The 19078-nt window shown below is 49.4% G+C and overlaps 1 protein-coding gene across 1 annotated transcript; it reads right to left on the reverse strand.

Annotated features, from left to right (window-relative positions):
- Window positions 1-1516: 1516 nt before the first annotated feature.
- On the reverse strand, window positions 1517-2277 carry LOC140624754 (large ribosomal subunit protein eL8-like). The gene is made up of 2 exons (XM_072811665.1): window positions 1927-2277; window positions 1517-1831 (listed from the first exon to the last, which is right to left on the reverse strand). Exons 1-2 carry the CDS (start codon window positions 2275-2277, stop codon window positions 1517-1519), a joined length of 666 nt encoding a protein of 221 aa, XP_072667766.1.
- Window positions 2278-19078: the final 16801 nt, after the last annotated feature.

The following is a 19078-nucleotide window of genomic DNA, read 5'->3' on the forward strand; positions in this document are numbered from 1 at the left end:
CATCCAATTGGTCACCCATTCCTGCTGATTCTAATTCAGAAATCTTTTCTTAAAAAAAAAAGATTTTTATTTATTTATTTTAGGGAGAGAGTGTGTAGGTGTTTTTGTACACATACACACACTCTTGTGAGCCGGGGGCACGGGGCTGAGGGAGCGGGAGAGGAACCCTAGCAGACTTCCCACTGAGTGTGGAGCCCGACACAGGGCTCGATCCCACAACCCAGAGATCACACCCCGAACTGAAATGGAGAGTCGTTCGCTTAGCTGCCCGAGCCACCCAGGCACCTGAGCTCGGGAACGTTTCTTGAATCCAAACCAGGTCTTCATGCTTTCTGCCGCTGCCCTGGGTCTAGAACCCTCGGCCCACATCTGGACTGTTCCGGTAGCCACCTTCAACGGGGCTATCTCCAATGTAGGTCCCACCCGGCAGCCACGGGCATCTTTCTCAAGTGTATATAGGATCGCCCTTTCATGGCTTGCCGTTGCCTTTCTTACCTGAAAACCAGGTTCAACAGGTTTGGGGGGTCCTTAGGTACCTAAAGACTTACCCGTGGGACTCCAGGCAATCCGTCCCCTCCTTACCCCAAGCAATTCCACTTGTAAATGTTTTATACGTTTAGGATCTTCACAGAATCTCTTCTGAGGACGGGAGCTGCTGCCCCTCAAAAAAGTCCTTAGAAAATAAACGGTCCTGGGGATCCCTGGGTGGCGCAGTGGTTTGGCGACTGCCTTTGGCCCAGGGCGCGATCCTGGAGACCCGGGATCGAATCCCACGTCGGGCTCCCGGTGCATAGAGCCTGCTTCTCCCTCTGCCTGTGTCTCTGCCTCTCTCTCTCTCTCTCTCTCTGTGTGACTATCATAAAAAAAAAAAAAAAAAAAAAAAAAAAAAAAAAAAAAAAACGGTCTTGATGGATGAGCGGGGACAAGCCAGGCTGTGGGCAAACAGCACCAACGTCTCCGTCCAGTCGGGAGCAAGCTGAACGGACCTACGACGACGAGAGCTGACATCAATGAAAACGACACTGTTTTCCTTCCAGAAGGCCGTGAGCCCGGCTGCACAGCCCAGGGCCGGACCCCCTCCCGAGCAGGCCGCTCAGGGCAGAGCAGGTGAGGGTGCCTCCCCCGGAATCCACCCCGGCTGCGAACCCCCTGCCCAGCCAGGCTCATCCCTCCTTGGGGTGCTGGGAGTCGGGGGACCACGTGCCTTTTGCCTTGAGCCCTCTCCGTGTGCGGGGCCTGTGCTCATCTCCTCAACCGTGACAAAGCCAAGTTTTGTGTCAAGCAGGACACCAGGATTTCCGAGGAGCCTGAGGTAAAAGCAAGGACCTGGGTACTTCTCAACTGGAGGAGAAAGTCCAGATGCCTCATGGAGCCTGGTCTCGCCCGTGGCCTCTCCTCAGTGTTACCTTCCATTCTTCGACGTGCATCTACACGCGGTTTCATCCAGTCTTTTTTTTCTTATTTGAAAGAGAACTTCTCATTACTTTTCTGCACAGAAGATTCAACCAGCGTCCGCTCAGCCCAGTTTGGAGGCCAGTTCTTTAGCCTTTGTCTTTTCCAGCTTGGCCGTGTGAGCCACCCCAGTGAGGGTGGACATCGTATCTGTCGTGCTTGGTGCCGACGGCTTCATCAGCTTAGCCAGAGCTCCTCCGTCTTCCGAGTTAACCTGTGTGAGGGCGACAGAGGGGCAGGCCTTCACGGGGACCAGGCGCCCCTTCCCGGCGCTCCCCTTGCTAACGCGATGGGGACCCCATCCCACCACGCAGGACAGACAGGAGGACACCAGCTCGATGGGATCCACGTCACGTGCAATCACTACCAGCTGAACCTTCTAGCGACAGTTGGATCCCAGCCTGGAGGACGGCAGCCTCTGAGTGGAGCAATGTCTTTGCCCACACAACTTTCTTCTCAGCCCAGGCCAACGACCTCTGCTTCTTCCTCGCCTCGTCTGCAGTCGGGCCCGGCTGAGGCAGCTGAGTGGCCGTTGGCGGTGCACGGCCCGGGTGGACTCACGGGAGACGCTTGTGGACGCGTCTGGAGACCAGCCCTCTGGCGCCGCAGCTCCTGTCGTGAGGCCAGTTGGCGAGGCAGGCAAGGCCCCCTTGGGCCGCAGTCCTGTCCCAGGCCAAGACTTTCGGGCCTTTTCTCCAACAGGGGACTGGCCGCCTTCTCGGCCTCCTGCTTGTTCATGGCGTCAGGGCCGGGCCGCCTCCTGTCCCTCGGCCTTCCCTCCTCTGGGCGTCTGCACGGCTGGGGCTGGGGAGACGGCGGCTCCATCCAGGCCGATCCGCTCAGTTTCCCTAAACACGGAGCAAGTGTTGGCCCCTCCGACCTCCCTTACTTGCAAGGTCTCTCCTCGGCGCCGCAGCCCTCCCACCCCATCCCCATCCCCAGGGTGTCTTGGGCCCCCCTTCGGGGAAGGCTCCCGAGCGACCTCCGCCTGGGGTGGCTCCCCCTTCACCCCGCCGCCCCCCCTTCGGCCTCAGCACATGACCCGGAGGGGATTTCCTTTGGGGCCCGAACTGGGAATCGTCCTCTTGCCCCACGTCAGCTGGCGGCTGGGGGAGTCTTCAGGAGTTTCATTTCCCTCCTGGGGAACGAGCTCATTTCCCTCCCTAGGTTTTAGGAACCCAAAGTCAAAGACCGAAAGACGAGAGGCCACGGCCCGCTGGGCCCGCTCAGGCCTCGGCCGCCCCTGGACAAGCTCAGGGGTCAATGCAAGGACACAGGGCAGGGAGGGGCCGGCCCGTGCGCTCCTGGGGGGGGCGGCTCACCCCCCCTCCCGGGACCAGGAAGCCGCGGCCTCCCTCAGCTGCTACTCCGGTGTCCGGCTCAGTGTGGACGCCGCCCCTTCCTTTCTGGAAACACTGACACGAGCGACATCTGATCAAAGATTCCGTGTGGGGCAAAGACGACAAGATTCTGGACAAGATCCCCGGGGGGCTCAACGGTTTGGCACCTGCCTTGGGCCCGGGGCATGACCTCGGGTCCCTGCGTGGAGCCTGCCTCTCCCTCGGCCTCTCCTTCGGCCTCTCCCCGTGTCTTTCATGAACGGACAGGTGAAATCTTTAAAAAAATAAAAAGATTCTGCCGAAGTGTCCTGCCAGTGCCGGCGGGGAGCACTGGGGCGATGACGGGACGGACCATGCACACAAGGGCACGCGCGGTTCAGGCCAGAACCGGGAGAATTGGGGCGCCCGGGGGCTCAGCGGTGGGGCGTCTGCCTCGGGCCAGGCCGTGACCCCGGTCAGTCCCTGCAGGGGGCCTGCCTCTCCCTGGGCCTGGGGCCTGCGCCTCTGCCTCTCTCCCTGGGTCTCTCATGAATTAAAAAAGAACTGGGGGGATCCTGGAAAGACAGGAGTGAGGTGCTGGGAGAGTCACACGAGAAGCACCCACGACCAGGGGGTGACCCTGAGGGAAGCTGTGGAAGAGACAGGGTCCGAGCTCCGTCCTTCCAAGACGGGACTGCGCTGGGGCCACAGACTGAAGAAGAGACGAGGAAGATGATGCTCGGATGAAGCCGCGGCCAGGAGAGGCCAGAGGGGCGGTGGCGTCACCTCTGTGTCCCCACAGGACCCCGATCTCGCTCCTGTTCCTGTTCCGGCTCTGCACTCCCGGCGGGGGCCTGGCCGCAGGGCCTCGGCCCAGCCGCACTGCTGTGCGCCCAGTGAGGCCCGTCCCAGCACCCCGGGGGACCCGCATGCAATATTGTATTCGTTTCAGGGGTACAACGTCCGGTTCAACGTGTGTATACGTTAAGAAGTGACCACTGTGAGGGCCGCCTAGACCCTGGCTCAATTGGTTAAGCGCCTGCCTTCAGCTCGGGTCATGATCTCAGGGTCCTGAGCTGAAGGAAACCCAGGTGGAACCCCAAGTCCGGCTCCTGGCTCCAGGCTCAGTGGGGAGTCTGCCTCTCCCTCTCCCCCTGCCTCTCCCGCTGCTCCCACTGCCCTGCTCCTGCTCCCTCCTTCTCTCCTTCCTCTCACCCCCAAGAGGAAAAAAAGTGGTCACGGTGATAGGCCCAGGCCCAGCTAGCGTCTGTCTTCGCACAGGTTGTGGATATTGTTACCGACATTCCCTACGCTGTATACGACATCTCCTTGGTTAGTTTATCTTAAACCTGGAAGTTTGTGCCCTTTAATGTTACCCATCTCCCCCAACCCCTTCCTCTGGCAACCGCTAGGCTGTTTTCTGTCTGTTTGTTTTGTTTTTTTAGCAACAACAATTTCTTAAATGAATGAAGGTTAAAGTGTCCTTTGCTCTGGAGTAGTTGGAGAGGTTGAAGTTTTGAGAACGACCACTCGTGGGTCATTGAGGAATCCTTTTTTCATAATTGATGAATACAAATCTGAGTCCTTACCAGGGGCTCAAGGCCTCGCATGATCTGGTCCCGCTGGGGAAGGCGATGGAAAAAAGACATGACCACAGACTGGTCTGCGAGCTGGACCTAGGGACCCCGGGCTCCTTGCCGCCGCCGCTGTCCTGGGCACGTGGGTTCCTCTTGCCTTTCCGCCCCCAGAAGCTGCCCTGGGGACTCGGCCTTGAGTGGCGCCACGATGTTGAAAACCCCTGCAGGGCATGTGAGGCTGGGGAGGTCCCCTTCATGGGCTTTTAAGATTGGAGCAGGCCCAGGGATCTACTCATCCTGCTGCCGCCCAAGACGAGCCTTGTACGTGGGGTCCCGGTGCTATTATTAAAACCGCCCCCACCAAGCCTGCCTCTGCCCAGGGAGTTTGTCTCTCAGCAACTCTGTCAAGTCGGCACTGATGGTCTCAACTTACAAAACAGAAAATCGGGCTCGGGTTGATCACGTGTTTTGTCTGAGACCACACAGTCAAAAGTGTGGGTACCAAGTTGTTTTTAGTAACAGTGGTTTAAAAAAAAATTCTGTTATAAAAGAATTACATAGATCCTGGAAAGGCTAAAACCAGAGGCACCACAGAGACAACTCCCTATTAACATTACGGGAAGCTGCATTCCAAGCTTTTTCTATGCATAAGGAATATCTTTTAATATAAACTTAAGATCAGATTCCATGTGCTCTTTTTCAAATTTACATAAATAATTTATAACAATCTGCTGGAGATGTTTTCCTATGTCCTTAAGTTTTCACGGATTTGCTTTTGATTAGCTCCGTAGTACTGTGTCACAAGGATGTCTAGAATTAATTATCCAGTCCTCTTTTGTGTGGCATTATAGGACAGGGCCAAAATGACTGTATCCTGAAAGTATTTCCAAAATCATAGTTTTTCATGATTTACAAAGGTAACACGGTGCACGTGCCGACTCCTTCTTTCAATGGGGTCTAGGACCACACTCCCAAATCAACACATTTTTAAAAAATTTTTTTTTAATTTATTTATGATAGTCACACACAGAGAGAGAGAGAGAGAGAGAGGCAGAGACACAGGAGGAGGGAGAAGCAGGCTCCATGTACCGGAGCCTGATGTGGGATTCGATCCCGGGTCTCCAGGATCGCGCCCTGGGCCAAAGGCAGGCGCCAAACCGCTGCGCCACCCAGGGATCCCCTCAACACATTTTTTTGGCAACAAACATAAATAAATATTCATACTAAGTGGATAAATGATAAAGTGAACAAAATAGGCTTTTGTCAGTTCAGGTCAGGTTTTGCAACCAAGTAAGTTGGTGCCAAACTCGCCAAAAAAAAAACAAAAAAACAAAAAAACAAAAACAAAAAAAACCCACCACCTTTGGTTTTTCAGAGCTTTTTAGATTTCAGAATGGTGGACACCCATCAGGATTTGAAGTCTGGCTTGTTCCATGGCCTGGCGGTGTTTCCCAGCAGCTCCGGCTAGAAGGAAAGAACGGCAGCAGAGGGAAGGCCTCGAGCAGGAGCACGAAGCCAGGCTCCGGGGAGCTGAGAATCCCCAACCCCAAGTGGCGGTGGGATGCCCTCCTCACTGGGAGGGCTGCAGGCCTGGAGGTCAGCTGCAGAACACAGCAGGGCCCTGGAAGTGAGGGAGTGCATGGGGGGAAGGAAGTGCTGGTTAGGGAAGCCAAAGGGGCCTTGGCAGTGGGGCAAAGTGCAGGAGCCCCCAAATTCACTTCACACACACACACACACGCACACGCACACACCCCCAGAAGTTCCACACGTCAAAAAGCAAACTGCCACGGGGGGGCCCCTGCCAGGCCTCCTGAGGCCCTGGGAAAAAGGAAAGAAGGGCAGGAGCCTCAAAGAAGCGGCTGGTGTGGGAGGAGAAGGCAACCTGTTGACTTCAGAGAGGGGCAGAGCAGTAGGCCCCATCTCCTCCCTGTTCCTGTGTCAAGTGTGGTTTTCTGTCAAGTGGTAGCAGGTTCAGCCACAGTCGAGGGAGGGAGTGGGGAGAGGCCCCCAGAGAGCGAGAGGCCCAGGGGTGGGCGCCCTGCAGCTGGAAGGTGATTTGCTACAGCTGCTCTCAGCTGGGGAACAGAATGAATGGTGGGGACTGGGGCTTTGGGTTGTGCAAGGCATGCTGGGAAGTGTGGGTTTTAATTGGCAGTTGGGCAGTTTAGCCACAGGCTGGGGGCAGGGTGGGGTCTGCAAAGGAGGGGAAGCCGGTGAGCCGGAAACAGAGAGGATCTTTTTTTTTTCACACCAGCACACCAGGGGATGATTGATATATCAGAACCAATTATTATTAGCCTAACACTGAGCGCCAAGGCCGACCCCAGGCCTGTCTCCACCCTGAAGGACAGGGTGAGATCATATAATTGTCTTTCTCTGATTGACTTATCTCACTTAGCTGATACCCTCTAGTTCCATCCACATCGTTGCAAATGGCAAGATTTCAGTTTTGATAGCTGAGTCCAACTATCAACATCTTTTTTTTTTTTTAAGATCTTTATTTATTTATTTGAGAGAGAGAAAGTACAGAGGGAAAGTGAGACGGAGAAGCAAGCTCCCCACTGAGCAGGGAGCCCAATGTGGGGCTCCACCCCAGGACCCTGAGTCCATGACCTGAGCTGAAGGCAGCCGCCTAACCGGGTGAGCCACCCAGGCGCCCCAGCCACTGTCAACATCTTAATCCTCAGAACATTATACATTATACTAAGTGACAGAGTGACATAGTATTTGACCATACTATCTTGAAAGCGTACAGAATTTCTCTTCGTAACTCTGGAGTATTTTGAGTATATATATTCAGCTTTCCAAAGTAAAAATATTTCCCTACTATAGACCCCTCCCTTTAAAATCTATTTAAATATTTTTAGATATTATATTTTGAAGATTATGAAGTTATAGATTTCTTATTTATCATTCCAGTGTTAGTATATGTGCTGCCTCAGGGAGTGCTATAGATTTCTTATTTAAAATACAATTATCCAGGGATGCCCAGGTGGCTCAGCGGTTTAGCGCCGCCTTCAGCTCAGGGTGTGATCCTGGGGTCCAGGATTGAATCCCACATTGGGCTCCTGGTGAGGAGCCTGCTTCTCCCTCCACCTGTGTCTCTGCCTCTCTCTGTGTCTCTTATGAATAAACAAATAAAGAAAATGTTAAAAAATACAATTATCAAAAAAAATTAAAATAAAATACAATTATCCTTGTGGCACTTGTGTGGTTCAGTCGGTTGAGAGTCATACTCTTGACTTTGGCTCAGGTCATGGTCTCAGGGTTGTGAAAATGAGCCCTGAGTGGGGCTCCATGCTCAGCAGGTAGTCTGTTTGAGATTCTCTGCCTCGCCCTCTGCTCCTCCCTCTGCTTGTGTTCTCTATCTCTCACTAAAATAAATAAGTAAAATCTTTAAAATACAATTATTCATAATCTTATGTTGGAGATGGTTGCTAAGGAGATCATTAATGCATATTAATTATACCATATTGGCTTATTATCCAATTATTTTAAGTATAACATGAAGATTAAAAACATAAATATTTATTAAATTATACAACTTAATGTAAAAATTAATTATATATCATTATATATCAGAAAACTCCAGGGAGGGGAGCCCGGGTGGCTCAGCGGTTTAGAGCCGCCTTCAGCCTGGGGTATAATCCTGGAGACCTGGGATCCAGTGCAACATCAGGCTCCCTGCATGGAGCCGGCTTCTCCCTCTGAGGCCTGTGTCTCTGCCTCTCTCTCTCTCTGTGTCTCTCATGCATAAATAAATAAAATCTTAAAAAAAAAAAGAAAGAAAGAAAAAGAAAACTCCAGGGACGCCTGGGTGGCTTAGTGGTTGAGCATCCGCCTCCAGCTCAGGATGTGATCCCGGACTCCCAGCATTGAGTCCCACATCGGGCTCTTCATGGGGAACCTGCTTCTCCCTCTGCCTATGTCTCTCTGCCTCTGTGTGTGTGTCTCTCATGAATAAACAAAGTCTTTAAAAAATAATAAAATAAAATAAAAATTAAAAAAAAACCTCCAGGCAGCTGGTATTCCTTGTTAAAGGGAAAGGGGCACTCATCCCTCTGAGAGCAGAAATGACTCCTTTCTTCCTTTTTTTTTTTTCAAGACTCTATTTATCCATTGATGAGAGATCTACAGAGAGAGACAGAGATACAGGCAGAGGGAGAAGCAGGCTCCCCGCTGGTAGCCCGATGCAGGACTCAATCCCAGGACCCTGGGATCACGACCAGAGCCGAAGGCAGATGCTCACCCACTGAGCCACCCAAGTGCCCATTATTCCCTTCTTCTGTTTGGGGAAAAAAAGACTATGTATCTCAGGCTTAGATCCATAATAGTATTTGCTGGGTTGTTTGAGGAGTGGTTAGCATCCAAACCCCCTTACTATGTAAGAGAGTCTTTCTTTGCCTGGTGTTGGTAGGGAACAGAGCCCCATCCCTTGGAAATTAAGGTATGATTGCATGATCCGCGCTCAACCATCTGAACCTGTGCTAAGAACCATGGGTCTGTAGTAAGTGACATGAAGAAGCTGACTGCTCAAGATGATAGGAGCAGCCTCCGATGTCTGAGGCAACGATGGCAGTAATGCCAGGAACAGTGTTCAGCAGCCACAGTGACACAACTTTCCAACCAGGCTGTCCCCATGGCATGACCATGGCTGTGGTTACGGCTGCCCACTTCCCCTTGGTGCTGCTTACTTGCTCATCAGGATCTCCGGCCTTCACATTGACGCCTACCTACTATCCTTTCAAGAAGCCCTTTCCTGCTCAAAGGAGCCAGATTCCGTTTCTTTGGGTGCAATCAAGAATCTTTGTAGTCAAGAACCCCTCCAAATGGGAAGAAAAAAATATATAATAAAACCCTTAAAGTTGGAAAAGTTGATGGGGGAGAGAGGATGGGCAGGGGAAGGAAGGAGGTATTGCTACTTAGAAAGGTAAAAATAAGGTTTTTCCTGGAATTAGCAGAAAACAATGACAGCAACAACCCTTGTTAGAATAAGAGCACATTGAGGGGCTTCTGGGGCGCTTAATCAGTTGGGTATCTTTCTCTTGATTTCAACTCAGGTCATAATGGCTCAGGTCATGATCTCAGGGTTGTTGAGATCGAGCCCCGTGTCGGGCTCTATGCTGGGTATGGAATCTGCTTCAGATTCTCTCTCTCCTGGGGCACCTGGGTGGCGCAGTAGGTTAAGGTCTTGTTTTGTTTTAAAACATTTTATTTATTTGAGAGAGAGAGTGCATGTGATGAGTGCAAGTAAGTGAGAGAGTGAGAGCAGGGCTGGAGAGAGAGGGAAAAGCAGACCTCCCCGCAACCCCTCTTCCTCTCCCCACCCACCCCTGCTCTCTCTCTAAAAGAAATACATAAATCTGGAGAAAAAAAAAAAAGAACGTCTCTCTTTTCCTCTCCCTCTGCCCCTCCCGCCCTTCTTTATCGCTCTCTCAAGAAAAAAAAAAAAAAAAAGGACTAAGAGCACATTACATACAGCTAAACAGAGCTGCTGGACTCCCAAGGAAACCAGGGCTGCAATTCAATTGGCACAAGTGAAAAATCTGAGTCCAGCACCCTAGAAGGAAATGAGTTGTGTGAGGGATAGGACTCTTTTCAGAGAGTTGTGTCTGGGGTTCTGAAATGGTGTTTTTGGTGGGTAAACTTTCAGGTAAGTTAGGCCTGGAAACACATCAAAGAATAAGAGTTAAATATTAGCCAAAACTTGATAATAGTACAGAAAAACTGACATATTTATTTTTTTAAAGATTTTATTTATTTATTTATTTATTCATTCATGAGAGTCACAGGGAGAGAGGCAGAGAGACAGGCAAAGGGAGAAGCAGGCTCCATGCAGGGAGCCCGACGCAGGATTGGATCCCAGGGCCCCGGGGTCACATCCTGAGCCAAAGGCTGACAGTCAACTGCTGAGCCCCCCAGGCACCCCCTGACCTAACTTTAGAAGAAAAAAAAAAAAAAGCAGAGCTGTGTAGAGGAGGAGCCGCATGAATAAGCATTCTCCTGGGCGGTCATTCTCGACCTGAGAGGCCGGGGGCGGCCCTGTGTCCCCCAGCAGCCCCCTGATGGCAGGATGCTCCATCAGCAGGGGAGGCAAAAGCGTTTGAGAAAAGCCTCTCAATAAAAAATAAATGAATAAATAAATAATAAAAATAAAAATAAAAATAAAAATAAGAAAAGCCTCTCAGCATGACTTGTCCCAGGAAGGGAGGAAGGCGTCCTGGGAGGCCAGAAGTGCAAAGGGCGGCAGATTGGAGGTGTCGAGGATCAGAGGCTGAGTGTGGAAGGCGAGGAGAGATCCAGAAGCAGGCCGCCAGCCTGGCCCCATCTCAGAAACCTGCAGACGCGGCCGAGGCCTTGGGGCGAGCTTCAGCATTCGGGCCGCTGCCCTGCATCCAGCTGACCCGGGCTGGGCCACGAGCTCTTTGAACCAGAGACGGAACTTGGGCACCGGAGTCAGGCTCTGGGCCTGGGCCTGGGTCTGGGTCTGTGCCCCGGCACCTGTGGGGGAGCAGCTGCACGTCGCGGGCCTCCGGCCTCCCGCAGCCAGGGCGCCCCTTGCACAGCGGGCGCTCGCCCCTGCCCTTAGCCGTTGTTGGTGCTTGCTGGCAATTTTCATCTTCCAGAGAGCAGGGGAAGTAGGAAGGGGAACTGCCACTCTGAGCCTAAATTTGGCCAAAAGGAGGAATTGGTTGGCAGAGTGGAAGTGACAGGAACCTTGCCAGGAAGCAACGATGGCTTCTTGAAGTTTGTGATGGTGAGAAAAGTGACAGAGCAAGGGAGATGCACTCCTTTGATTTTGATGATTGAAAGAAAATCCATGGCTTGAGATTTTAGAAAGATGCTCAAGAATTTAGTAACTTTGGGCAGCCCCGGCGGCCCAGCGGCTTAGCGCCGCGTTCAGCCCAGGGTGTGATCCTGGAGACCCGGGATCGAGTCCCACATCGGACTCCCAGCATGGGGCCTGCTTCTCCCTCAGCCTGTGTCTCTGCCTCTCACTTTCTCTGTGTCTGTCATGAATAAATAAATAAAACCTTTAAAAAAAAGAATTTAGTAACTTCTTAAGAACAGTCACTTTACCCATAAGACCCCAAGTCAATGACAAAGGGAAAGGAGCCTAAAGAAAGCACGTTGGAAAAAAAAACAAAAAAAAAAAAAAACAAAAAAAAAAAAGAAAGCACGTTGGTACGACACGTCGGAGCGTGTGAGACAGCAGCCCAAGGTGAACAGGGAGGCGCATGACCGTTGGTGAACACGAGACCCTGGAAGAGATGCCGAGCATCCTTCTGAGAAAGTGAAAGCCTCACACGAAGGAGGCCCCTTACGGGCTCCGTAAAGTCATATTCAAAGCAAAAAAGGGATACGCTGTTTGTGGTCAATGTTGTCATGTTGGTGGGTGACAAAGAGAAAGCAGAACTCCTCAATTTATGTTTTGCTTCTGTTTTCTCTGTCAAAGGGAATGTTCTTAGAATAGAAACACCCAGAGGAAAAGTTAACCCAAGGAGGGAGAAAAAGTTGCAAGAGTCAACCAGTGTCTCCCTATGAATTCCAGGAACCCGATCGGACAAATTATCTTCCAGCACGTGGAAGGTTTGCGAGTGAGCTACCCTTGAAGCGTCATCTAAGGGACAGACAAAATACTGAGAAAATCCAATTCCACACACCCCAAGCCATTGTGTTCATTTTGATTCCTAGAACCCAAATGGATTATTAGTTAGATGTTCGTGGGCACCTGAAAGGGGGCAGTGGTCGCTAGGAGTCAGTGCAGGGGACTAGAGAACATTTTGATCCTTGCCATCTTGTCCCCAAGGATGTTGTGCCATGCACACTTCAAATGAATTATATCAACATTGATTAATTTTCATCAGGAAAGTGTTTTCTGGAACAAACACTAAGTCACTTTAATGCTTCGGTCTTCTCTCTATGACACTGAAACATTTCCCTTTTATCTGTTTTTATTTTTTTATTTTTAGTCAACTGAAACATTTTTCACCAGGATCAATTCTTCCTCATCTAATTTTTTTTAAAGATTTTATTTATTTATTCATGAGAGACACAGAGAGAGAGAGAGAAGCAGAGACACAAGCAGAGGGAGAAGCAGGCTCCACGCAGGGAGCCCGATGCAGGACTCGGTCCCGGGGTCTCCAGGATCCTGCCCTGGGCCGAAGGCAGGAGCCAAACCCCCGAGCCACCCGGGGATCCCCTTCATTTAAATTTTTAAATTCAGTTTTGTTTCATTGCTTGGCTTCTTGGTGTCAGATCTGTATCAGATTTTACAAAAGTTTATGTCATTTTAGATGACATTGCAATTGTGTCTTCCCTTACCACCACCACCACCACCACCCACCCCCCCCCCCGCCACACCTATTTCCTTATTCCTAGTGACTACCCCAACTTCTGTCCAGGAACCGTATCTCCTCCAGGCAATCTGGGAACTTCGAGGGAAGCTAACTTCACTCCTGGCCAAAGCAGTGGGATATTATTATGGCAGGAGGTAGGACATGACTTAGTTCAGGCCAATGAGATTTGAAAAAGCTTTTTGTGGAGGCTTCTAGGAAAACAGTTCCCTACTTTTCCCTGCCTAATGTGGTAGGGAGATGCAAAGCCTAGAAACACTGAGGCCATTTTGTTGCCCTGAGGAATCCCGGCTAAGGACTAAGCCATCACACACAGAGGAGACTAGGACATGGAGGCCTGCATGGAAACTCTGACCAAACTAAATCTGAAGGAGTTATTTATGGGCTTTACTGTTGTAAGAGGCATCACATTCTCTCTCTGTTCCCCCTTCTTTAGCCAGTTTAGTTGAGCTTTCTATTCCTTGCAACTGAAACTGCCTTAACAACTATTGTGAATTGTTTAAACAGCCATTGTGTATGTGAAGTCCACATTTTCTTAAGGTTTATTTTTCTTAGTAATCTCCACACCCAATGAGGGGCTTGAACACACCCCCAAGACCAAGAGTTGCATACTCTTCTGACTAAGCCAGCCAGGTGCTCCTATGAAGTCCAAATGTTCTTTTTTTTTTTTTTTTTTTTTTTAAGATTTTATTTATTCATGAGAGACACAGAGAGAGAGGCAGAGACACAGGCAGAGGGAGAAGCAGGCTCCATGCAGGAAGCCCAACGCGGGATTCGATCCGAGTCTCCAGGATCACGCCCTGGGCTGAAGGCGGCGCTAAACTCCTAAGCTACCCAGGCATCCCAAGTCCAAATGTTCTGACTCAAATTTTGCAGGCCTATATTTTGTTAAAATTTTTGTTTTCAATGTATAGTTGAATTTTTTAAAATGTTTCATTATAAGGAATTATCAGTTTTATCAGTGATAGTCTATATGAATTGGATAAGAGATTAAAGGCAATTTATATTTTTTTGGTGAATTCATGAGGATATTGCAAGCAATGAGTCAGAAAGAAAGAGGGAGAGAAACAGGTAGAGGTAAGTGCTGCGGGCATACGGTAAGAATCTAAATGCAGGGTGTCTGGCTGACGCAGGCAGTTAAGTGTCCAACTCTTGGTTTCAGCTCAGGTCTTGGTCTCAGTGTCATGAGACAGAGCTCTACATTGGGCTTTGCACTCAGAGTGGACTGTGGTTGAGACTCTCTCTTTCTCTCTCCCTGCCCTCTCCTGACCTGCACTCTCTCTCTCTAATGAATAAATAAATCTTAAAAGAAAAAAAAAAGAATCTAAATGCATGCAGCAAAGGAAACAGTCAACAAAACTAAAAGGCCACCTACAGAATGGGAGAAGATACTTGCAAATGACACATCAGATAAAGGGCTAGTATCCAAGATCTAGAAAGAACTTATCAAACTCAACACCCAAGAAACAAATAATCTTATCAAGAAATGGGCAGGCGACATGAACAGACATTTCACCAAAGAAGACATACAAATGGCCAACAGATGTGAAAAAATGCTCAATATCACTTGGCATCATGGAAATACAAATCAAAACCACAATGGAGGGGAGGCAGCGGGGGGGCTCAGTGTCTGAGCATCTGCCTTTGGCTCAGGTGGTGATCCTGGGACTCTGGGATCAAGTCCCACATCAGATTCCACAGGGAACTTGCTTATCCCTCTGCCTGTGTCCCTGCCTCTCTTTCTGTGTCTGTCATGAATAAATAAATAAAATCTTCATTAAAAAAAAAAACAACCACAATGAGATACCACCGCACACCAGCCAGAATGGCTAAAATTAATAGCATGGGAGACAAACAACAGATATTGGCAAGGATGCAGAGAAAGGGGAACCCTCTTACACCAGTAGTCAGGATGCAAACTGGTGCAACCACTCTGGAAAACAGTATAGAGTTTCCTCAAACAGTTAAAAATAGAGCTACCTTACGACCCAGCAATTGAACTACTAGGTATTTATCCAAAGGATAGAAATGTAGTGATCTGAAGGGGTCCCTGCACCCCAATGTTTATAGCAGCAATGTTCACAATAGCCAAACTGTGGAAAGAGCCCAGATGTCCATCGACAGATGAATGGATATATATATATTTACCACACTAGGATACTACTAGGATACACGCTAGGATAGGATACACACTAGGATACTACTGCTCAGTCATAAAAAAAAAAAGAAAAAAAAAAGAAATCTTGCCTTTTGCAATGATGTGGGTGGAACTAGAGGGTATTATGCTAAGCAAAGTAAGTCAATCAGAGTAAGACAATTATCATATGATCTCACCTATACGTGGAATTTAGGAAACAAAACAGAGGAGCATGGGGAAGGAAGGGAAAAGTAAAACAAGATGAAATCAGAGAGGGAGACAAACCATAAGAGACTCTTAACTCTAAGAAACAAACTGAGGGTCACTGGAGGGGAGATGGTGGGAGGATGGGGTAACTGGGTGACGGGCATTGAGGAGGGCACGTGATGTAATGAGCACTGGGTGTTATATGCAACTGATGAATCACTAAATTCTACCCCTGAAACTAATAATACACTATATGTTAATTAAATTGAATTAAAAAAATTTTTTTTTAAGTCTCAACGCATGTAGGGAGAGTGAGGTTGGAGAACTCTTTATTCATAAGGGATTTGAACATGTTATTGGTGTTGGGGATAGACTAAGTATTCAGAACTTCAGAATCCCAGCCCTAAGAACATGATTCTATGAAGGTCAAATTGCACAATGACATATTGGGGGAGGGATTAACTACGGGGTTGGTATACCACCTGCAGCACCAGTCCAGGGCTTCAGCTAAATAATGTCTTTGTCTGAGCTGGAAGGAATGCCCCTCCAGCCAGACACAGCGCCCCCTCCCCAGGAAAACAGAGGGTAGATTTTAGCCTTCACCCCCCTGCTCTTCTCAGTGCTCTTTGCAAGAACCCAGCACAACTATATGGTATGACTCTCGGCTTGGCAGAGGCTTTGGCCCCTGGGCCAAGTGACTGGGAGCACCCAGCTGAGGGACCCAAAGCCTCAGGGACATCAGTCTGGGTGGGGGTTGAAGGGATAATATGATGAAGAAAGAAGCGGGATCCCTGGGTGGCGCAGAGGTTTGGTGCCTGCCTTTGGCCCAGGGTGTGATCCTGGAGACCCAGGATCGAATCCCACATCGGGCTCCCGGTGCATGGAGCCTGCTTCTCCCTCTGCCTGTGTCTCTGCCTCTCTCTCTCTCTCTCTGTATCTGTCATAAATAAATAAAATATTTAAAAAAAAAAAAAAAAAAAAGAAGCAATGACTGGCCAAGTAGCCCGGCTCAGGGCTGTGTAGCCTCCCAAGAACAGGGCAAGGATGAAGAGGCCCAAGCATTGGTCTGATTTTAAGTATAGATTAAGTATTAGATCATTGGAATTAGTTTTGCTAGGTATTATATTTTGATTTCAGCTCTGCCAGAAAATATTCTTATGTTTTATTCTTTGAGGATATTATTTATTTATTCATGAAAGACATGGGGAGAGGGTGAGGGAGAGGGAGAAGCAGACTCCCTGCTGAGCAGGGAGCCCGATGCAGGACTGGATCCCAGGACCTTGGGATCATGCCCTGACACTAAGGCAGACACTTTGCCCTTCAGCCACCCGGGCATCCTATTCTTATGTTTTAAAGGCATATAGTGAAGTATGTAGGAGCAAAATGTCATGATGCCTTTATTTTTTTTTTAATTTTATTTATTTATTCATGAGAGACACAGAGAGAGAGGGGGGTGGGCAGAAACACAGGCAGAGGGAGAAGCAGGCTCCATGCAGGGAGACCGATATGGGACTTGATCCCAGGACTCCAGGACCACGCCCCGGGCCAAAGGCGGGCACCAAACCGCTGAGCCACCCAGGGAGCCTGCCATGATGCCTTTAAATATATTTTTAAGTGTTAGAAAAAATGAATAAAGTGAGCTGAATATGGAAAATATTCTTCCCAGAAGTGCTGGGCACACAGGAGAAGGAAAAGGCAGTGTGTCAAGGTCGTAGCAAACATCAGGGTAAACCCCAGATCTCCTGGCAAGGAAAGAGCTCACTAGGGGCATTGTTCTCAGCATTTCCTTCCCATTTAGGTTCCTGTCTCCTTTGGGTGTGCGAGTTTCTGAGAAACTCATATTCTTAAAAGGATCTTCCCGGGGCTGGGGGTGGTGGGCCTGGAGACTGAGGCATCCTCAAGGGCTGTCCCATGGAGAGAGGGCAGGAAGGAGAGCAAGAAGCAGATTTCAGCTGGATAAAAGGCAAAATGAAGCGGATTTCTTGGGGAAGCAGCAAAACTCCCATCTCTGGACATATCAAGCACAGGCTGGAAGGCCTGAGAGTGTGGGCCTTGACTTCTACTGTCCCTCACCAGGGCCCAGGGACGGGGTGTGAGGGCTGAGGTGGTGGGAACAAGGCCGAGCCCATAGGGAAGGAGCGGCGGGGCCAGGCCCGCCCAGCTGGGCCTCGAGCTCATTCTCTGGTTTCCCTCCTGGACCCTGCCTCTCCTAGAGCTGCTTCCTGTCTCTCACAATCTGAAGAGGCCAATTTCCTTCAGCGGCGGATTTCATTTAATAAGGAAAGGGAGGGGAGTCCACGCTAAGGCATCATGGGGGCTGTCCTTTGGCAGACTCGGAAGATCAGCCTTTCCAGTTTCTACTTCCATCCCACTAGGTCCTCAAAGGAGGGAGAGTTAGGAGAGAAGTTGCAAGCCAAATTACTGCAAGGTTTGCTTTGAGCTTTGCAAAAACTGTATTTCAAGAATGGGGACCAGCATGGGACTTGGGTGGCTCGGTCAGTTAAGTGTCTGCCTTTCGCTCAGATCATGACTCCAAGACCCTGGAATCGAGCCCCACCTCGGGCTCCCTGCTTAGCAGGGAGGCTGCTTCTCCCTCTTTCTCTGCACTCCCCCCCCCCCCCCCCCCGCCTGTGTGCACCTGCATGCTCTCTCACACGCGCGTGCTCTCTCTCTAAAAAGACAAAATCTTAGGGACGTCTGGGTGGCTCAGCAGTTGAGCGTCTGCCTTCAGCTCAGGGCGTGATCCTGGGGTTCAGCATTGAGTCCTGCATGGGGCTCCCCGCAGGGAGCCTGCTTCTCCTTCTGCCTTGTCTTTGCCTCTCTCTGTCTCTCATGAATAAATCTTTTAAAAAATAAAATAAAATAAAATCTTAAAAAAAGAAAAAAGAATAGGGACCATCCTATTTTCCAGCTCTGGTGAGGACAGAACAATACATACCAGGTCAACAAACTGGGCCCCAGGGCCATTTTGTGCTGGGCTTAAATGGGATATGAAGATGAATAGAAGCTTTCCTTCCCTCAGAGCATTCAAAACCTTCCACTGCAGCCAAAGGGCAAAAATAAAATATACAGACTCACTATAAAACATACTTAGTTCTGAGCTACCAGGAGAGGATATGGAATTTCCCCAGAAACACCTAACAAACCGACTATCTATCTGCCATATTCTTTCTTAGCCATCTGGGTAGTTGAGGTGCAGGCTAAGGTAAGGAGCAGGGAAATGGCCTAAGACTAATGACTCTGTGGTGGTCTTGTCCAGACCAGAATTCTAGAGGTAGGTCTCCCTATTAGTCTTTCTTGGCCACAGGGGGCAAAAAAAAGAAACCCCTTCTCTCAGAAAAGACTGGAAGCCAAGTCCCTAGAAATAGTCCCACTCTGCTCTGTGACCCGCCTTGCCTCTCCATAGCCCTGGAACCTTCAAGAATCCAATTTGTCCCAATATCTAATTCTGTGCCTGTGAAACAGGAGCCAAAGAACTCTTGAGAAAGAGTCATGATAAATGATGTTTTGAAAGATTCCTACTGTTTATAAAACCATAGCATATCATTATCTTACGTCACTATCTCAATTCTGAGGTAGTTGCGGAGGGCATTATTAGCTGCCATGTGCAGATGAGAAAACCAAGGTTTGAAGGTAAGTGATTTGCCCAAAACCACAGTGGGAAAATCAACATATGATTTGCGGCCAAGTCCCACCAGGCCCGAGGTGATAAACTCCCATGTGCTTTCCCCCCACATACCTCTACTGTGATATGCCAGGGTAGAGATACTGTAGAAGGGCATTGCAACAGTGCTTTGGGGGGAAAGCAGTGAAAAGGCACTAGGGTCATATTCTTTTGGAATCTCTGTAAAACTATCCCTCACCAAATCCACATGTTCCGTTCCCCAGGATCCCCGGGGATATTGGAATAGACCAAACTACAGGCCAAAGGACAGTCGGGTTACCCACATTCTCATCCTGTTTCAGCAGAGGATCCAGCAAGTGAGTGAAGATGTGTAAGAGATTGTCGAAGGTCTTTGATTAGAGGTG

Source organism: Canis lupus, chromosome 35 (genome assembly GCF_048164855.1).
Source record: "Canis lupus baileyi chromosome 35, mCanLup2.hap1, whole genome shotgun sequence".
NCBI lineage: Eukaryota > Metazoa > Chordata > Mammalia > Carnivora > Canidae > Canis > Canis lupus.